General features: G+C 39.9%; 1 protein-coding gene across 6 annotated transcripts in view; it reads left to right on the top strand.

Annotated features, from left to right (window-relative positions):
* LOC121069468 (protein transport protein Sec24D-like) overlaps window positions 1-18,109 on the top strand; it is a 59,143-nt gene extending 41,034 nt beyond the window's left edge. For 5 of the 6 annotated variants that reach the window (XM_040555694.1, XM_040555695.1, XM_040555698.1 and 2 more), the window contains 12 exons: window positions 4,819-5,010; window positions 5,635-5,728; window positions 7,908-8,024; window positions 8,506-8,676; window positions 9,454-9,550; window positions 10,182-10,327; window positions 11,927-12,065; window positions 12,489-12,607; window positions 13,895-14,074; window positions 14,576-14,767; window positions 15,286-15,375; window positions 15,813-18,109. In XM_040555694.1, the coding sequence (XP_040411628.1) occupies window positions 4,819-5,010; window positions 5,635-5,728; window positions 7,908-8,024; window positions 8,506-8,676; window positions 9,454-9,550; window positions 10,182-10,327; window positions 11,927-12,065; window positions 12,489-12,607; window positions 13,895-14,074; window positions 14,576-14,767; window positions 15,286-15,375; window positions 15,813-15,953 (1,678 nt within the window). In that variant the 3' untranslated portion in view covers window positions 15,954-18,109. Of the gene's footprint in view, window positions 1-4,818; window positions 5,011-5,634; window positions 5,729-7,907; window positions 8,025-8,505; window positions 8,677-9,453; window positions 9,551-10,181; window positions 10,328-11,926; window positions 12,066-12,488; window positions 12,608-13,894; window positions 14,075-14,575; window positions 14,768-15,285; window positions 15,376-15,802 lie in introns of all 6 variants that reach the window. The other variant, XM_040555699.1, reaches the window with a different exon arrangement.
* The last annotated feature ends 338 nt before the right edge of the window (window positions 18,110-18,447 follow it).

Below are 18,447 nucleotides of genomic sequence, written 5' to 3' on the forward strand. Positions count from 1 at the left end.
TGGTAATTTTAAAATTGCTGGCAGTTTTTGAAAAACTTAGATTGATATCTGGGTTTACTATATGAACAGAAGGAATGTGTTGTACTGACTGAACATGTAGCATTCTTTCTTTTCTTTTCCTGTACTGAACTCTAGTGGTGTTATCAGATAAGTCCCAGCTTGCAGTTTTAACTTTACTTGCTGTAGTTCTGTTTACTGCAGTGCTGCTGTTCTCGTTAGATTAAGCAGAGAAATACCACAAACCAGAATCTCAAGAAAGTAAAGTCTCTCTAAAGCCAGTGTTGGTGGGTTGTATCTTTAGCTCTTTTTTTGTTAATCAGCAGAACTCTTAGCTTGCTTTGTTGTGAGATTTTTCTGCCCTGGTATGTATCTTAGAGGGGAGCAAATCTTGTAGGCAACTGACATTCTGTTAAATATGGCATGTTTGCTATGTCAGTGTTAAATGTGTAGTAGTACTATTACTACTCATCTGTATTAATCACAGTATATTACTTTAGTGTAGTTTTGTGTAGTTTTTAGTATATGTTTAATGCAGTTTTCATTATCATTTAAATAATGCCGACAGTTAAATGGAAGCAGTGGAAGTCAGACTGAAAAAATTAAGTAGACAAGGTGTTTCTTAGTTGAGGCATACAAAAGGATTGAAGAGTATACAGAAAGAAAATGCATTCCAAATAACAATATTTGTAGAGGGAGAACATGCTTAAGAAACAGAGGGAGCAAAGTGAGGAAGAGTGGGAGACAAGATCCTTGAGATAATCTGGGACATGTTAAAAATCTTTTTATCGTATGTGCTTGTTGGATCTCTGTGCATGAAAGAAATTCCAGTTCAGGGTGGGGAGTTAGTTTGTCAGATGCCCATGCAAGACCATCCGTTGAGCACTTTATCATTGAAGATTACACTGGAGACACGAGTGTTTGATATTGTCCTGCACATATCTCAGAGCTTTCTATCAGGATTGGTCATGACTCTGAAGATAATAAAAGGCCACGAGCATAGCAGCAAAAAACAATTGGCAGTTTAGGAACACCTAGTCTTGAATAGAGAAAGTAAAGGAAAAATGAAAACAAGTGTATCTACATCACAAGAAATAACATACTCTTTTCCTCACAAGCACTCTGTAGATATCTACTGCTAAATACCCTGTTTGCATGGACAAAGTTTTCACGTCCACTGAAAAAAGCAAGATAAATAAATAAATAAATAAAGGGCAGGCCCGTGCCTGTGGGTTTCTTCAGAGTGGTCTGTTGCCTTTAAACAATATGAATTAAAAAATAATAATAATCAGGCACTCACTCCACCAGCATTTGTGGTGAAACTTTTATTTTGGTGCCAAGACATGAACTTCACTGTGTTCATTTTCTGTTGCTGAAGAAAGACACCTGCAAAAATATTCTGCTGTTATCACATGAGGTGAAAACATCATGCTGGGAATTCACCCTGTGCTCAGATTTCCGGGAGCCCAAATTCTTTAAGAGGAAAGACTTCTGGTTAACAGAGCAATGTGTGTAACAAAAAGGCCACTGGTGTAGTGGCTTGTGGCAGGTAAGCCTGTGAGAATGGCTGAGAAGTTAAAGCTAGCAAATAATGGATTAAGTTAGGTGTGTAGAGACTTTGTGTTAAAAGGGCTTTATGCTTCTGCAGATTTGCAGCACAGCAGAAAACACATTATTTGCTTGCTAGAAGTTTTAGATGTTCTAAACCAGAACACTGATTCTCTATTTATAGAGAAATACAGAGAAATGTGTTTACAGAAATTCTGCTCCTGACCTCAGAAAATCAGGCTATTTCACAGAATCGTCTAGGTTGGAAGAGACCTCCAAGATCACCTAGTCCAACCTCTGACCTAATACAAGTCCTCCACTAAACCATATCACTAAGTTCAACATCTAAACGTCTCTTAAAGACCTCCAGGGATGGTGACTCAACCACTTCACTGGGCAGCCCATTACAATGCCTAACAATCCTTTCAGTAAAGAAGTTCTTCCTAATATCCAACCTAAACCTCCCCTGGCGCAACTTTAGCCCATTCCCCCTTGTCCTGTCACCAGGAACGTCGAAGAATAGACCAAACCCTACCTCACTACAGCCTCCTTTAAGGTACCTGTAGAGAGCATAAAGTCGCCCCTGAGCCTCCTCTTCTCCAGGCTGAACAATCCCAGCTCCCTCAGCCTCTCCTTGTAAGACTTGTTCTCCAGAACCCTCACCAGCCTTGTCGCTCTTCTCTGGACTCTCTCGAGCACCTCGATGTCCTTCTTGTAGCGAGGGGCCCAAAACTGAACACAGTACTCGAGGTGCGGCCTCACCAGAGCCGAGTACAGGGGGACAATCACTTCCCCAGCCCTGCTGGCCACACTGCTTCTTATACAAGCCAGGATGCTGTTGGCCTTCTTGGCCACCTGAGCACACTGCTGGCTCATATTCAGCCGACTATCAACCAGTACTCCCAGGTCCTTCTCTGCCAGGCAGCTTTCCAACCACTCATCTCCCAGCCTGTAGCGCTGCTTGGGGTTGTTATGCCCCAGGTGCAGGACCCGGCACTTGGCCTTGTTGAACTTCATACAGTTGACCTCAGCCCATCGGTCCAGCCTATCCAGATCCTCCTGCAGAGCCTTCCTACCCTCGAGCAGATCGACACACGCACCTAACTTGGTGTCTTCTGCAAACTTACTGAGGGTGCACTCAATCCCCTCATCCAGATCATCAGTAAAGATATTGAAGAGGACTGGCCCCAGCACTGAGCCCTGGGGGACTCCACTAGTGACCAGCCTCCAACTGGATTTGACTCCATTCACCACAACTCTTTGGGCCCGGCTATCCAGCCAGGTTTTAACCCAATGAAGCGTACGCCAGTCCAAGCCACGAGCAGCCAGTTTCTTGAGGAGAATTCTGTGGGAAATGGTATCAAAAGCCTTACTGAAGTCAAGGTAGACCACATCCACAGCCTTTCCCTCATCCACTAAGCGTGTCACTTGGTCATAGAAGGAGATCAGGTTCGTCAAGCAGGACCTGCCTTTCATAAACCCATGCTGACTGGGCCTGATCACCTGGTTGCCCTGTAAGTGCCGCGTGATGACACTCAAGATAATCTGCTCCATGAACTTCCCTGGCACTGAGGTCAAACTAACAGGCCTATAGTTCCCCGGGTCTACCCTCCGACCCTTCTTGTAGATGGGCGTCACATTTGCTATCCGCCAGTCGACTGGGACCTCCCCTGATAGCCAGGACTGCTGATAAATGACGGAAAGGGGCTTGGCCAGTTCTTCTGCCAGTTCTCTCAGTACCCTCGGGTGGATCCCATCCGGCCCCATCGACTTGCGTACATCCAAGTGCTGTAGCAGGTCGTCAACCATTTGTACCAGTACGATTTTCAGACATATAACTTAAAAGCATTTGAGTATATTTGATTCAGACATCTCATTCTGAGACATTAAAAAGAACTAAGTGTGTTAGCCACACAAGCAATCACCTGCTGTGTTTGACAAGTGACCTTTAAAACAATGATAGAAGAAATCAAATTGTATAAAGTGTATACTGCCACGCTGTAAGGAGCAGTGTCTGATGAAATTGTCCCACATACCGGCTGTGTAAAAGCGTTGGAACCAGTAGGATGATGCGGCTATTTCTCCTTGAAGTAGGAAAGTGCTAATTTATGTGCCTAAAGTTAGGAATAACTTGTCCTGAATGCTCCCTGTTAATCACGTTACTTAGAAAATAGTAGTGTCTGATTGCTAGGAGTGATTAGAGACTTGCATTCAGAAAGGATGCGTCTATTTGAGTTAGAGGATCTCAGAGAGATTATTTAAAATGCTTCTTTATGGAATGTGTTCATACAGAATATTGGTTTGTTTTAAATCAAAGGTAGCTCCTTTCTCATCCAGCTGTTTCCACAAAACAGGAATGGTGGTTTAGCATTCTTTATTGACACGAGTGTTAAAGATCGTAGACATGAAAAATCGTTTCCCTCCCAAGCTCAAGGTTTTAGGTGAAGCTTGTAAAACCAAGAGAATGTGCTATTTTGTAAGTAATTAAGACTGATTTTTGGAATACGATTGACTTTTACTAAACTTAGGGTTGCAAACCTGGTCTCATTAGTCTTACTAATGATGCTGCTGCTAATGACACAGTAGCTAGTGCTTAGGGGAGTTACCTCCTGAAAAACAGCTCCTGAGCTCACTGCTCACAGTGTTCTTGCAGGTGTAGCTCGTGGCAGCGGTTTGTGAGCTTTAGCTGGCCTGGGAACGCACCAGGAATAAGAAACAATTTTTACAGTACATTTCCTGCATGATGCACAGCTATAAGGGATCCAAGACCTTTTGCTGCTTTTAAAAGCAGTCCTGCCAAAGCAGAAGATTGAGCCACCGAAGTCTGAAAGTCACCAGACATTATTCAAGCCTAGTAACTGTTCTCTCCAGGCATTGATCATTAGTGTCACTGAATTACAGTGTATTCTAAATAAAGCTTATTTTCTGATTGTGTCTTGTAAAGGATTGTCCTGTTACCTCTTTTCCATTTTTTGAAGATATGGTCTATTCTTTATCTTAGATACTCTAGCCTGCTTGAATGGGATGCACAGTTGATAGGGTTGACTTTAATATATATTAAAAAATAAAATAAAATTACAACAGTTGATTTAATCAGGTTGTTTTAGTTTGACCTGAGGCAAAGACTGAGGCAATTACATCTGGTTGGTTGTTTGCTTTGTTGCTCCCAGTACAGATAATGATCTGAAAGCAGCCCTGCATTTCAAAGGAATGCTTTTATTGCAAGGCCAGAGTTTCAAAATAATAACCACTTGTTTTTTGTTTTTCTCACAGAGAAGAGCAAGAAGAATCCTCAGCAATTCGAGTTGGTTTTGTCACTTATAACAAGGTCCTCCACTTCTTTAATGTAAAAAGCAACCTAGCTCAGCCTCAGATGATGGTGGTCTCGGATGTCGGAGAAGTTTTTGTTCCTTTGCTGGATGGTTTCCTTGTTAACTTTCAGGAATCACGATCTGTTGTTAACAAGTAAAGTACATTCCATATCTGAATAAGAGCTGAATGCTTAGAATAGACATTTTCCCTGTTAGTCAGTTGTGTTACAGGGTTTTGGAGGATGCATGAATTTGTTGAAATGCTTTACAAGTCAGCAGATGCATCAAGTCCTGTATTTCCACCTCTGACGGGAAGCAAAAGTGGTAGCAGCAATTCGCAATTCTGAATTTGAAAGCCTTTTTAGACCAGCTGTGAGCCAGGCATCTTCAGCTCTGCTTCGTCAGAAGTGGGAGGGCAGGTTGCAGCTTTGTGCCATGTTGTATGTTTTTCCTGGTTTTCCTCCTATATATGTGATGCACGCCTAGGTATGATCTAAAGACTCTTAAGTCTTTTATCCACACCGGAACTCCTTTATTTTTAGCTATTTTTGATTTAATACATGTTCCTTTATGTTATCAGCTTTGAAATAATGCATTTCAATAGGATTTTAAAATTCATGTTTCATTTTATTCTGGCTGGAATCCTAAGAAATCAATATTTTTAAGTATAAATTGCATGGAAAAGAAATTCCTCTATGAAGACTTGGTATGTCACATTTTGGGGGATTATCCCAAATACGCTAACCAGTTGAGACACTGAACCTTTCTTCTTTCATAGCTTGTTGGACCAGATTCCAGAGATGTTTGCAGACACTAATGAGAGTGAGACCATCTTTGCTCCTGTTATCCAGGCTGGCATGGAGGCACTAAAGGTTACAATGTTCCTCTCTGTCAAAGTAGTTCTTTAATTAGGACAAGACTTGATAACCTATAGGTTGCTAAAGACCAGTGCCAAATCCTACAAATCATAATGGGAAATTAGAAAAAAATCACTGATTGTTTCCAGCACTGATGTCCCATTATTTTAACAGCACATTTGAATTTCTTTTGTTTAGAAACAACTGACGAGTGTAACATCTGTTTCCAGATTCTCCTTATTGAGGGAAACCAGTCATAGAATCACTTAGGTTGGAAAAGACCAGTTCCTGGAGTCGGTTTCTTATTCAGCATTTAAGAGATAAGAAGGTGTTTAGTCACTACAGCATAATTAATATAATTAATACATAACTTGGGATGTTTGTACAGACTTCTAGATACATCTAAGTAACTTGCTGTATGTCAGATATCCCTTGAAATGCTGGCATTTCTGTGGAGCACTGCCAATTAAAAAAATGACACCATGATCCACCACAAGATTTGCAGGGGCGGAAAACAGCCAGTGGTGCTTTAAAATAGTTGATTTATCTGTGAGCTCTGTACAAGTAGATCTCAAACTTTGAGTAGATATATTGAGCCAAAATTGTACAGCATCTCTCAAATCCCATTTCTTAAATATTTAACTAATACTTGTTTTCTTCTTATTCATAGTAGTAGAATGTATGTGTGCAAAATATTTATACATTTGGTTACCACTTCTATCAAAATGTTCTTTCCCAGTATTTGACAGAACAAACTTAACACCCATAAATGTAAATTTCCTTTTGATGTTGTTCCTATAAAAAAAACACTTCTCAAACAAACTTTTTATTTAACTTGTATTTTAAAGTTCTAAGTTGCAAGGATGTTCCCTGTGAATTATTAATATGCATATACGTGTGCTCAAGAAAATAACTCATCTGAAAAGAGTAAAATATATTCCTCTTTGAGATTAATAAATCTTTAGAAATCATATATGCATTTTAGACACATTGTCAAAAGCAGTGTCAGTAATTCTTGATGCGTATGGTGGTAAGTCAATCTTGCATTCTTTAGAGACTACTTTTTAAGAGTAATTGAAGAAACTGGCATTCATGATTAAAGATAACTGTGCTGTAAGGGTGAGATTCAGCTCTGTAAAAAGATACTGTCTTTGATTGCATTTCTGCCATAGCAAGCAAATTCCTAGTTTTCCCAGAAGAATGCCATGGCTTATTTTGAAATGTGGAGTATCTTGCGGACGTGTTAAGATCTGGAGGGGAAGGAGTACCAAAGCCCATTTGTCGGTAGACTTGGGTATTACATTTTGAAACTAGATGTATGGTTAAGCCTGGAGCAGGAAAAGGGCAAATGCCTCCTTCCTTCCTTTCACCTTCACCCAACTTCTTCAGTGCTTAAGGACTTCAGAATTCTAAGACTAACCAGTTTACATTCCTATTAACTGTCTCAGTATCAAGTGAAAAACTGGATTTTGTAAATTTTGGTGGAAGAGCTTGTTAGCAGTACATAGATGCCTGTGGTACTGCTACCGTTGCTATTCTCTTCTTTGGAATTGAAGGTTTTTTTGTCAGCAGTTTGCCATCCCAGTTTGCAAATCCTATGGCCTCATTTGAGTTCTAGATAACAATGAAAACTTGAGTAAAACCAGCATTTACTTTATTTCTTAGTGACAGGAGTTAATCACAAGTTTTGATGCTTTGCATTTTAGTGTAGTTTGAATGTGGAATCTAGTCCAGGAATGTAATTGTCGTTCTTCTCTAAAAATACAATGGATAACAGTGCACCCAAACTGAAGGAGCAGTATTTTCTGTTAAATTACATTTCCTTTTAATTTTATCCTGTTTAGTGTTTCTACCTTTTATCCTTGTTGCATAATGCTTGTATCTAACTGAAATGTCTCTAGGAGAGGTACTTCTAGTTTTGCCCACCAAGATTTTAGCGTCCCATGTAGGAATTACTGTACCGGTACATCATCCAAAGGATCTATGTTAGACTAAGTTATTTACTGACACAAAATTCCCAGTTTGTTTTGGGACTTCACTTCCATCAAGTGTAAAGACTAAATAAATGGTTTGGCTCTGAAGAACTTTTGCAGAAAGTTTGCATGGTTCTTAGAGACACCACAGCATATGAATGAAAATTAGGCTTGTTTATCTGAGTAATAGAATAAATGTCAATATGGTGTCTTTGCAACAGGCTGCAGAATGTGCTGGAAAATTGTTTATCTTCCATTCTTCATTGCCAACTGCGGAAGCACCAGGGAAGCTAAGAAACAGAGATGACAAAAAACTACTCAATACAGATAAAGAAAAGGTATTTTCTACTTGGAGTTCACAGGGGACTGCTATTACACTGAATTCCTCTAGTAGAGCCTTGGTCTTTTTCACTTCTTTTCTTTTACAAAGAATTGTTGTTTAAATATATAATATTCCCAAATTATACTGTGCCCTGATGATTTAGATATAGAGAATAAATATATAGGTATTGGCCCTACAAGAACTCTGAGGCTAAAGTATGGGCTGAGCAGCAACACCCATCAGTAAAGGAAATCGACCAGCTGCAAATAATTCCACCCACCAAGAGCCTTTGCTACCTGCAAGGTGTGATTTAGTTCTACAAGAACAGACTGACTTTTCAATGCATATAAGTGGTGGTAGAATGTATGAGCAGGGGCAACACGATTACAATCAAATCCATGTCTCATTTTTATTTTTCATTTGGGTATTTGGATTGTGATTGGCCACCGACAGTATCTAATGTTATCACATTTGTATTTTTTTTTAATTCTGTGCAGACACTTTTCCAGCCTCAAGTAAATTATTACGAGACTTTAGCCAGGGATTGCGTGGCTAATGGCTGCTGCGTGAATTTGTTCCTCTTCCCAAATCAGTACGTGGACATAGCCTCCCTGGGTCTTGTCACAATGTACACCGGAGGAACATTGTACAAGTACAACAATTTCCAGGTAAGTGGTGCAAGTTTCCTACCTATCAGATAGTAACACCTGGGGATTGGTTGTTTTTATTTCAAAACATGCTTTGACAGCGTAAAAGTAGAGCAACTCTAGAAAAATTATTTATAAACCCCAGGGGGTAAAATTCAAATGTAGAAACAGCAGATCAGGCTGAAATATCTTGAGACCGTAATTTTACTTCTGCATAAGCTGGTTGGTATCTTAAAATTAAACCCACTTACCTACATATGGTGCCATCTGAGCAGGGTAGTCAGTTACTCCTGCATTTACAGTTAAAAATGCTTATGATAAAGACACTGCCCCCCCAAAAGAAATGCCATAACAACACTCATTTGTTTAAAATTTCATGGGAATTTTCATGGGGAAATAAGGGACTTTCTCAGTGTCATCAGCTGATCTGCAAAACCAGTTTTTGCTAAGTGAACAAGACTACTCTAATTATTAAGGCTGTACCACAAAATCCCAGCTAGCCTGCAAGGGTAGGTGCAAGGACCGGACAGTACTGAAGACAGGTTTGATTGAAAGGAATTCTGCTTGTCCAAGCTTAGTGATGAATTAACGGTGGATACTTTCACATCTGTATTTCTGTTAATAAAGCAGCAACTGGCATTTCTTGCCATTTTTAAAAGAAAAGAGATGTTACTTGTGAAAAGATTTGATGGGGGGAGGGCAGGGGCAGAGTTCACAGCGGGCTGAGGGAGTGCTGGATTTCTGCTGGTTTGCTGCCACCCCGTGGTGAACTGCAACTTGTGCTTTGTGCTATTTTAGCTCAATTCTGATAGCCCCCAGTTCCTCACCGACCTCAGGAAGGACATAGAAAAAAAGACCGGCTTTGATGCAATAATGAGGGTTCGGACAAATACAGGTAACGGTACCCGTTGGGAATGAAAATAAATATGAATGCATATGAGAATATATAACTATAAATAATACAGTGCTGAAGTGCTCTACAGATCACTCGTAACATCAGGCCTCCTGTTTTAACTTCATTATGTACCTTTTGAACAGTATAGACTGGTAAAAATGAGTGTGCCCTTACTGTATATACCTACTTAAATCTGCAAATACGATTAAGGTTGCTGATCACTATGCATGCATCCTGAAATGCAGATAAGTTGTACAAAAGAGGGTGTTGTTGCTGAACACTTACATGTTCTTTCATTACTTCAAATTAAACTAATGTTCCTACTTTTCAACCAATCATTCTTGCCTCAAATGCAAGTATTTGAGAAATACAAACAAATGGCCAAGTGAACAGTGCAAAAGGTTCTGGGGGGGTCTCTGAGCCACAGCACCCCTTCATGGCCCATCAGAACAGCTTCGCTTGTCCTCACAGAAGGTGTTGACTGAGGCTGCACACGCGTGAGGGGAAATGGTTCCCATTTTAGTAAGCACAATTGAATGACCAAAAAAGAAGTCACAAAAAAATGTCACTTATACTTGTGATTTTTAAATAAAATAATATGGTTTGTTTGTTTGTTTTAATCTGGCTACAGGCTTCAGGGCTACTGACTTCTTTGGTGCTATTTACATGGACAACACCACAGATGTAGAAATGGCAGCGGTTGACTGTGACAAGGCAGTGACGGTAGAGTTCAAACATGATGACAAACTGAATGAAGACAGTGGCGCCTTAATTCAGGTAAAAAAAACTTAATGACATACCATGTCTTGAAATTGTGAGTAAGAACTTCTGCAGCCATAATAATAATAAAAACATCATGCCGAAGCACTGAGGGGAGGAAGGTACAGTTTGCACAGACTCTGGTGTCATAGTACCACTAATAAAGTAAGTTTTCAATTAACTAGCCAAAGATCGCTACCTTGCAATGCCAGGCTGTTACAAAACTCAAGAAATCTGTGCTTCCCTTCTTATTCTGCAATAGGGCATGCCTCAGTAATAGTTCCTGGAAATGCAGATTAGGCAATAATTAAAACTGGCGTTTCTCTGCCTAATTGCCAACACTTGTGATAAGCCTGTGCCTAACAAAAGATGTGCCCCCAACCATCAGCAGATAATGCGAGGTTGCCATTTACTGTTCTAGGTATTTTGTCATGACATTTTTCTTTTATCAACGGCAGAAAATGTTACAGCTTGCAAGGTTTTGAACTTACTTAAGCCATGGAATTATCTGAACTTTCACTTCTGCTCTGCTTAGCTTTTATCTCGCCCCTATAAATACACTTTATAGGCTAGCAGTTAATCCTTGTACAAATACAGTACTGTGGAACATCCGGTTTGGTATGTCTGCCATCACTTCCTGGAGCAGTGCTGCAGGAGTGACAGGAAAAGTGCGTGCCATGTAGATGTTGTGTTTACCTGGCTTCCCTGTGACAGAGACATGTGGCAGATCCAGTGCACGTCTGACTGCAGTCAACTGCAGTTGGTGTTTGCCCTGCAGACTTCGGTTTGTAGCTGTAGACAAGATGATGAGATTCTTTTTTGATTGTGGTGCTAGGAAACAAGCATGTGCCAGCAAAATGTTAGTAGTCAGGAAAGCTTGAGCTCAGTTCCTTTACTTTTCATACTTGGAAAAGGGTTTTCCCAAATGCTAACGTTATATTAAAGCAGAATTGTAGTCATAAGCAAATTCTTAAATTATCCCTCCAATTTTAATATCTAAGTCAGTGGAAGGGATGAGATACAGGGGTGGGGTTAGAAGGACTTCATGTCACTTCATAAGCAATTTATTCATGTAAGAAGACCCCCTTCATTTTTCAAGATTACTCAGTTTTTGTGTTGCTGTTGCTGATAACATGATGAGCAGATACTTGGTCAGGAAGTGTCTGATGTCTCATATGGTGTCTTTTCAGTTACATTCCTTTGGGGCACTCTTCTTAATAGCATGTTCAAATACTACACAATTACAGGGGATGCTTTACAAACTTCTAATCAGTGGTCTCTTGTTTTCAGATGATACCATCAGTATGTAGCAAATGAGAGAATAATAAGCCTTTCATCAATCAGTCATGTAGTTATACACTTTCATGACACTTATATACTTTTAAGGCTAATAATTTTTATAATGCATTTACATGTCTGATCTACTTCCACAAAATGTACAGGTATGGTGTTCCTCTAGTTCATTAATGCTGAAGCAGCACTACTAGGCTGGGCTGTCCTTGGGACTAATTACATGCCTTTTATGCACTAAGTGGTGGCTCTTACACAATGGACGCTTTGAGGATTGACTTTTTGTTTTAAACTCAAAATGAATGGTAATTGGCTCATCTGTTGCAGTGTGCTGTCCTTTACACATCAATAAGTGGACAAAGAAGACTGCGCATACACAATATCGGTTTAAACTGTAGCTCCCAGTTAGCTGACATCTACAAGACTTGTGAGACTGACGCACTTATCAACTTCTTTGCTAAGTCAGGTAAAGTTATAGCAGATTGGTTTTGTTTCCTTTTTGCTTTCTCTAGGGGTGGAAGAAGAGGAAGGTAGGAGAGATGAAGTGATTGCCTAGTGGGAAATTGTGTTTTGTAACTTGCTATTCCAAGCCTCAGCAACTAGCAACTCTATTACAAAGTAGAAAAGAGAACTAGATTAGGTATTCAGATATACATGCCATAAAAATAATGCTGGGGAAGGTAGCTAGAAACAGGTAATGCACAAAAGTGTATAGGCATTTTTTTGTGAAGATTAATAAGCATCCTCTAAAATGATACAGGAAAGACTGAAAAGGCACCCATAGAGGTAAGTTTTACTACATTAAAAACTAATTAAAAACTAGCGAAATGTAGATACTCTAAAAGTGTCCCTGTGATTAACATACTCTTTTGTTCTTCTGTATTTGTAGCTTTTAAAGCTATTCTAAGCCAACCCCTGAAGACAGTCAGAGAGATCCTGGTCAATCAGACGGCTCACATGCTGGCGTGTTACCGCAAGAACTGTGCCAGCCTGTCGGCAGTAAGCCAGGTAAGGACCTCCCTGCCTAAGTCAGGCTATTGCAGCAGAGGAACAACTACCCCTGCAATGTCATGCAGTGCCAGAAAGGGAAATTTCAGAACATACTTCTCATTTTTTCATCTTCTTTCAAGTCTAATAATGGCAGGTTTGATTCAATGGTAGCAATTGCAGCATATGGAGGCTGTTGTTCTGGGACAAATGGCAGTGCCATTGAGGAAGCTGATTATCATGCTCATACCAGACAGATGAGAGAGCTGGTTTTCTACCTGCTGAAATTATATGCTAGTTCACAATAAAAGTTTTCATTTTTTTTCTTCTGTACTGTTAAAAAAAATTAGTATTTTGATTTTTGACAATTAAGACTGTTATTGTCAAAGTTGAAAATAGCATTGTAACTCAGTAAACAACCTGGATTTACATGTAGCTCTCTAAGAGTGCTGGAGGGATAAATACCTGATGTCTAGATAGGACCATACTCCTAGGGAGAAAAAAATCCATGGTGATTAAAATACAATTTAACAACTCCTTTTTTTTTTTTTAACCAAAGGGTAGTAAGAAGCTCTGAAATATAGTTACTTTTATTCCACACTAGTTGAAAATTCTCTCAAATTATGCTATTGCTAGCATTTTCAAATTCTGTCAAATTTAGTAATAATCATCAGTTTCCCCTTTTTATATATACAGAATATTGGGGGGGGGGGAAGTTTACTGAATAAGGTGCTTTCAAATTCTTTCAGCAACTGTTTCTGAAAAAAGTATTTTCCCAGTTCAAAAAAAGATTCAAAGATGGATGGACTAAACTCCAATCCTATAAACCTTTAAACCTGAATTTTTCTTACAACTCCCAAGATATTGCCACATCTCTTCCAGCTTTTGAGGCACTTCAAAAGATAGCTGGAAGAGGTGGCTTTTTTCCCACTTTTCTGAGTAAAAATTGGCTATTTTCTACATGACTGCTGAAGTTAATAGCGAGGCTGCACTCCCAACAATCTTGGAGGCATTCTGTTTAGGTTATTATTTCCTTTGGTCTCCTCTAAACTGTATTTTCCAATTAGGCTTTTACATACCATGTAATGTGCTTCTAAGAATCCCAAGTCTGGGCAATAAATCATTTAGTCTCAGTGAAGACCAAATGTTAGAAACAATACCCATGAGATATTTGCTCTAGACCTATATTTCCCCTGCTATTTTTTTTTTTAAATCAAAGAAATGAATTAAGCAGTAGTATGTTTGAAAGCCCAGTTGTCATTCCCTAGCACATGGGATACATTAAACAACGTCTTCCCTGTCCCTCAGCTCATCCTTCCAGACGCAATGAAGGTGCTGCCAGTGTACATGAACTGCTTGCTCAAGAGCTGCGTTCTCGTTGGCAGACCAGAAATTCCAACTGACGAGAGAGCTTACCATCGGCAGCTGGTCATGGCCATGGGGGTGGCCGACACCCAGCTCTTCTTCTATCCCCAGCTTCTGCCAATTGTAAGTGTGCTGCCTGCACATTTGTTCATTTTCAGTGAGGATGGCTTCCAGTGTGCTGTGATGTTTTAAACTGTACAGATGCAGATTTTCTTTGTGCTAGGCAAGTGTTATATGACCAAGCTGGACTGTATTTGTACAGTGATGTAGTTGCTAGGCTGAACTAAATTGAGGAGGGAGGGCAGAAGCTCTAGTTTAAAGTAAACGGGTAAGCAGCATGATCAATCCTCGACAGCAGCATCCTCTCACTGTACTTCTAACAAGATTTTTGCCCAGGCTAATGAAAGGTGCCCACTTTAGTAAAGCTCAGCACTGGTATGCAAGCATCTTAATAGTGTGGAGAAGTCTTCCTTAGCATGCAACGTGTAAACTGACAAAAGTGTGACTGCTCTCTCTATATATTGCTCTCATCTGGAAAGGAGCCGCTAAGGCATGATAAACCTTTTAATCTTTATTTTTTACCTTAAAATCACCAGGTTTGCAACTCTGACTTTTGTCCCACAGCACAGCCTGGATCTGAAGAGTGATGCTGTCCCAGCTGCCGTCCGCTGCTCTGAGCAATGTCTCTCAGAAGGAGGCACCTTCATTCTGGCCAACGGTCTGAGCATGTTCCTGTGGCTGGGGGTCAGCACACCCCCAGAGCTCATTCAAGGGCTTTTCAACGTGCCATCCTTTGCACACATCAGCACAGAAGCTGTGAGTATATGAAGAGAAACCAGTCAAATTTTTCAGAATTTATGATTTATGGTAGTCAGAGACCAGTGAGGGGGATTTTCAGCATTCATCATTCAGCTAAGAGCAGAAACAGGTGACCAGCAGAAGGTATTAAGACACCAAAAGCAATACAAAAAAAACTGTAATAAGCTTTTACCCTCTGAGCAATTACAAGAGAGAAGCTTTCAAAGTATCTTAAACTTTCACTATGACAGATACTAAAATCCTATTGAATATGTATTGCTCAAACAGGAACAAAGCACTTGGTAATAGCTAAAGTGTCTCCTGATAATGAATTTTAACACTGTGATTACTTTAAACTGAAAAATGCCTTACAGACAGATGAATTATTCTACAAGGTTTTGTGAAGGAGGTGGCACTTCCCAGTTTAGAATGCAATGCACAGTAAGTCACACCATAAATATCAGTAGCTGGTCTTGTATGAATTTGTAAGAGATGCAACTGGAATATAACAACCTGCAACGCTTCACTTCTAACAGACATTACTGCCTGACCTGGACAATCCATACTCTAAGAAAGTTAAGTCAATAATGGAGCACATCCAGAGCCAAAAGCCCTACACCATGAAGGTAAGACTTGTCTCTGCCTCAGCTGGTTCCTCACAGCTGCTGAACAGAACAGGATGGGCTTTGACGAAACTTCTCCGTAGCTGTACAAGGCTTTACATACCAGGAATGGCCATGTACACCAGGGAGTTCTAGCATGCCTTCTAGGGGCAAGTACCTCAAATGTACGTAGTTCTCCATCCAAGGCGATTTTCAAAGATAGGCAGTCTGAAGGTCACCGGTTTTACTGTGGAAACCTTACTTTGCACTAGCTGTTGGCTGCATGCAAGTCTTGCTCCTGCGTTCCTAAAACACAGCTACTGAAATGTGGAGATTTATTACTGTGTTCCCCGCCCCCGCCCCCCCCCCCCCTTGGTAGCACATAATAAGAGAGACAGAAAAGTGGTACTAGCATTTAGCATGACTGTATCCTAAATATATATATATTTACCTCTTTTCAGCTGATGATAGTGAAACAGCGGGAACAGCCAGAGATGCTTTTCCGACAGTTCCTGGTAGAAGACAAGAGTATTTATGGAGGAGCTTCTTATGTGGATTTCTTATGCTGCGTTCACAAAGAGATCTGCCAGCTGCTCAATTAAGGAAACTTGAGTACATAATTTGTCAGTTGCTTTTTGATTTTGCAAGAGGGACAGTAATTGGTGCCTGAAGGGTAGCCCACAACCTCACTGTACCCAGGCATTCTGCTGTGCTTTACTGAACCTTTTCTGTGCTCTTTTTGTACAGCTTCATTTCACACAACTCTCACTGAATATTTAGTTTACTTACTCAGCTGTAGAATAGGAAGTTCTGTACTCAGGTAGTAATCTTTCAGGAGTCTCGATTCTTTCTCTAAATTGAATTGTCAGATTTCAAACTGTCAACGCTTAAAAGCATATGATATGCATTTTCAAGTATCAAAATGCAATTTAGAAAACTAATTATTCCTTTTGCTAGTCATAAAGCGTTCTAAGAGCCAGGAAAGATGCTAAAAAAGTTTACATAGAAAAGGAAGAAGTTATAAGACGCTGCTTTTTCTAAGGCATACAGGTGAATAGGTTTTATGGCAATCCTGTAGTTTGATTTGAATACTTCAATGTCCTGCATGTAAATTTTCTAAACAATAATCCCCTTTTTCCTGGAAAAGACACGTTATTAACTTCTACAGAAACAGTTCTGGGTAACCTTCTACACCCATGGTTACTCAGGACACAAAAATGCCTCGGTTTATATAAAACTGGACTTGAGTAAGTTTAACAATTGACCACAGGACAAATGGTAATTGAGCAATGCTTATTCTGAGTTGCGTAGTTTATGCCACACTGTTATGGTACAATTTCCCAGTCTTAAGGGCAGCAGTTATTTTAAAATGCTATTTAATTAAATTTTCAAAATTGAACATGTTTGGCTTTATGTTAACTGGAATACTCCCAATACAACTTAGCTAAACATCTGCTTCCCTCAGAATTACAGTGACAGGTCAACCATAAGACAGTTGACACACTAACCAAAGGTTAGTTCTGGTGCTATAAAAAGAAATCCTCGTGTTTAATACCAGTCCTATTACAATGACCTCCTCTCAAGTAACTGATTTATTCATCAGTTAACGCTTTGAAAAATAAACTTCTGCAACTATCAATATTTAAGGTAGAATTTAGAAAGTCAAAATCCTCATGTAAGGATGAGCTGTTTACCTCAGACATTTCTTCAGGCTGGTTGTAGCTGTAGGACCAATGCCTCCACGCATGAGATCTGAACTTCTGCAAACTTGAAAAGCTGTTGTTACAAATACCAGTGTTTCACCGAAAGGCAGACAGACAGACCGACCGGCCACCTCAAAAGAAAGAATCAGACTTGGGCCTCAATTAAAAAAAGAAGTGCCTTTGACCACGCTAGTGCCACTAATTAGTATTACTGATTTTCATGTATAAGATAAGCAGGCCAATGCATATTTTCGGTTTGACAGTTTATCAGAACAGTTGTGTCCTTGTGTATTGAATAAGAACTCTTACAACAAAGGAATGTATTACAAAAGGATACTCAGACTGAATTCAGCTGTCAAAACGAGCACTTTGTAGCTGAAGATGTTACCTTGTAAAAAGTATTTGTTGCCTTTCTCCATCAGTGTACTTTGTAAAAAAAAACGACACTAGCAACTCTAAGTGTAAAGACATAAGCAATTATTAAATATAATTATTACGTGTGTTTGTTCTGTCATAGACTAAGGTCTTTTTTTTTTTTTTTAAATGCTCTTAGCCTCTGTCAAAAGCTACACAGTACCTCTTAAACAGCAGCATCTAAAACTAGTACCCCAGGACATTGTACAGGACTGTTTTAAAAGAACTAGCAATGGAAACTGGCCTCAGGGTTCACACAACTCCCTCTCTACCCCTTTCCCTGGACACAGAGCGAAACAACATAAAAAGATCATGAAGAGACTTCAGAGGTCAGGCAAAATGGCAAAGTTAAATTAGCAACAACAACTAATTCCTATACAGCATAAATGTTTTTGGTATGTGTCCAAAAGCAAAGACCGCGGCTTTGGCTACTGTAGGTCACCTTTGCCTACTCAAATCTTAAGGACAGGCAAGCTTATTTGGGATTACAGACTTCCAGTGTTTGGATCCTATTAGGATCAAGCCCTGTTTATGATAAGGACACTCACTGGAAGGGGCAAACTGGGTCTCAAATGTGCCAAAACAGCGTGATGAAAAACAAACGAAAAACAGGACAAGTAAACTGTTTTAGAAAAACAAACCAAAAAAAAACCACTTACCCTGTGAGTCAGGAAAGGGGAAAGATGCTGCAATTCTCACATAGCATGCAGTGTAATTAGGGAAATGATTGTACCCAGCTGCTGAACAAAGAGGTCAGGCCAACTGCAATGACTAGGAGTCCCCCCTCAGAGGCAGGAGGACAGTGAGCTGCTCACAGACTGCTCCTGCCCCAGCCATGCTTAGAAGTGATTTCCTTACCCCATGCCTCTGATGGCCAGAAGACCATGGCTGTACCACAGACACGCATCTTCGACTTAGTTGGTTCAGGCCACATGAATAATGCTCATCAACAGCTTTAGGACACCTGCTTTATAGCTAG

The sequence above is a fragment of the Cygnus olor genome, chromosome 4, assembly GCF_009769625.2.
Source record: "Cygnus olor isolate bCygOlo1 chromosome 4, bCygOlo1.pri.v2, whole genome shotgun sequence".
Classification (NCBI taxonomy): domain Eukaryota; kingdom Metazoa; phylum Chordata; class Aves; order Anseriformes; family Anatidae; genus Cygnus; species Cygnus olor.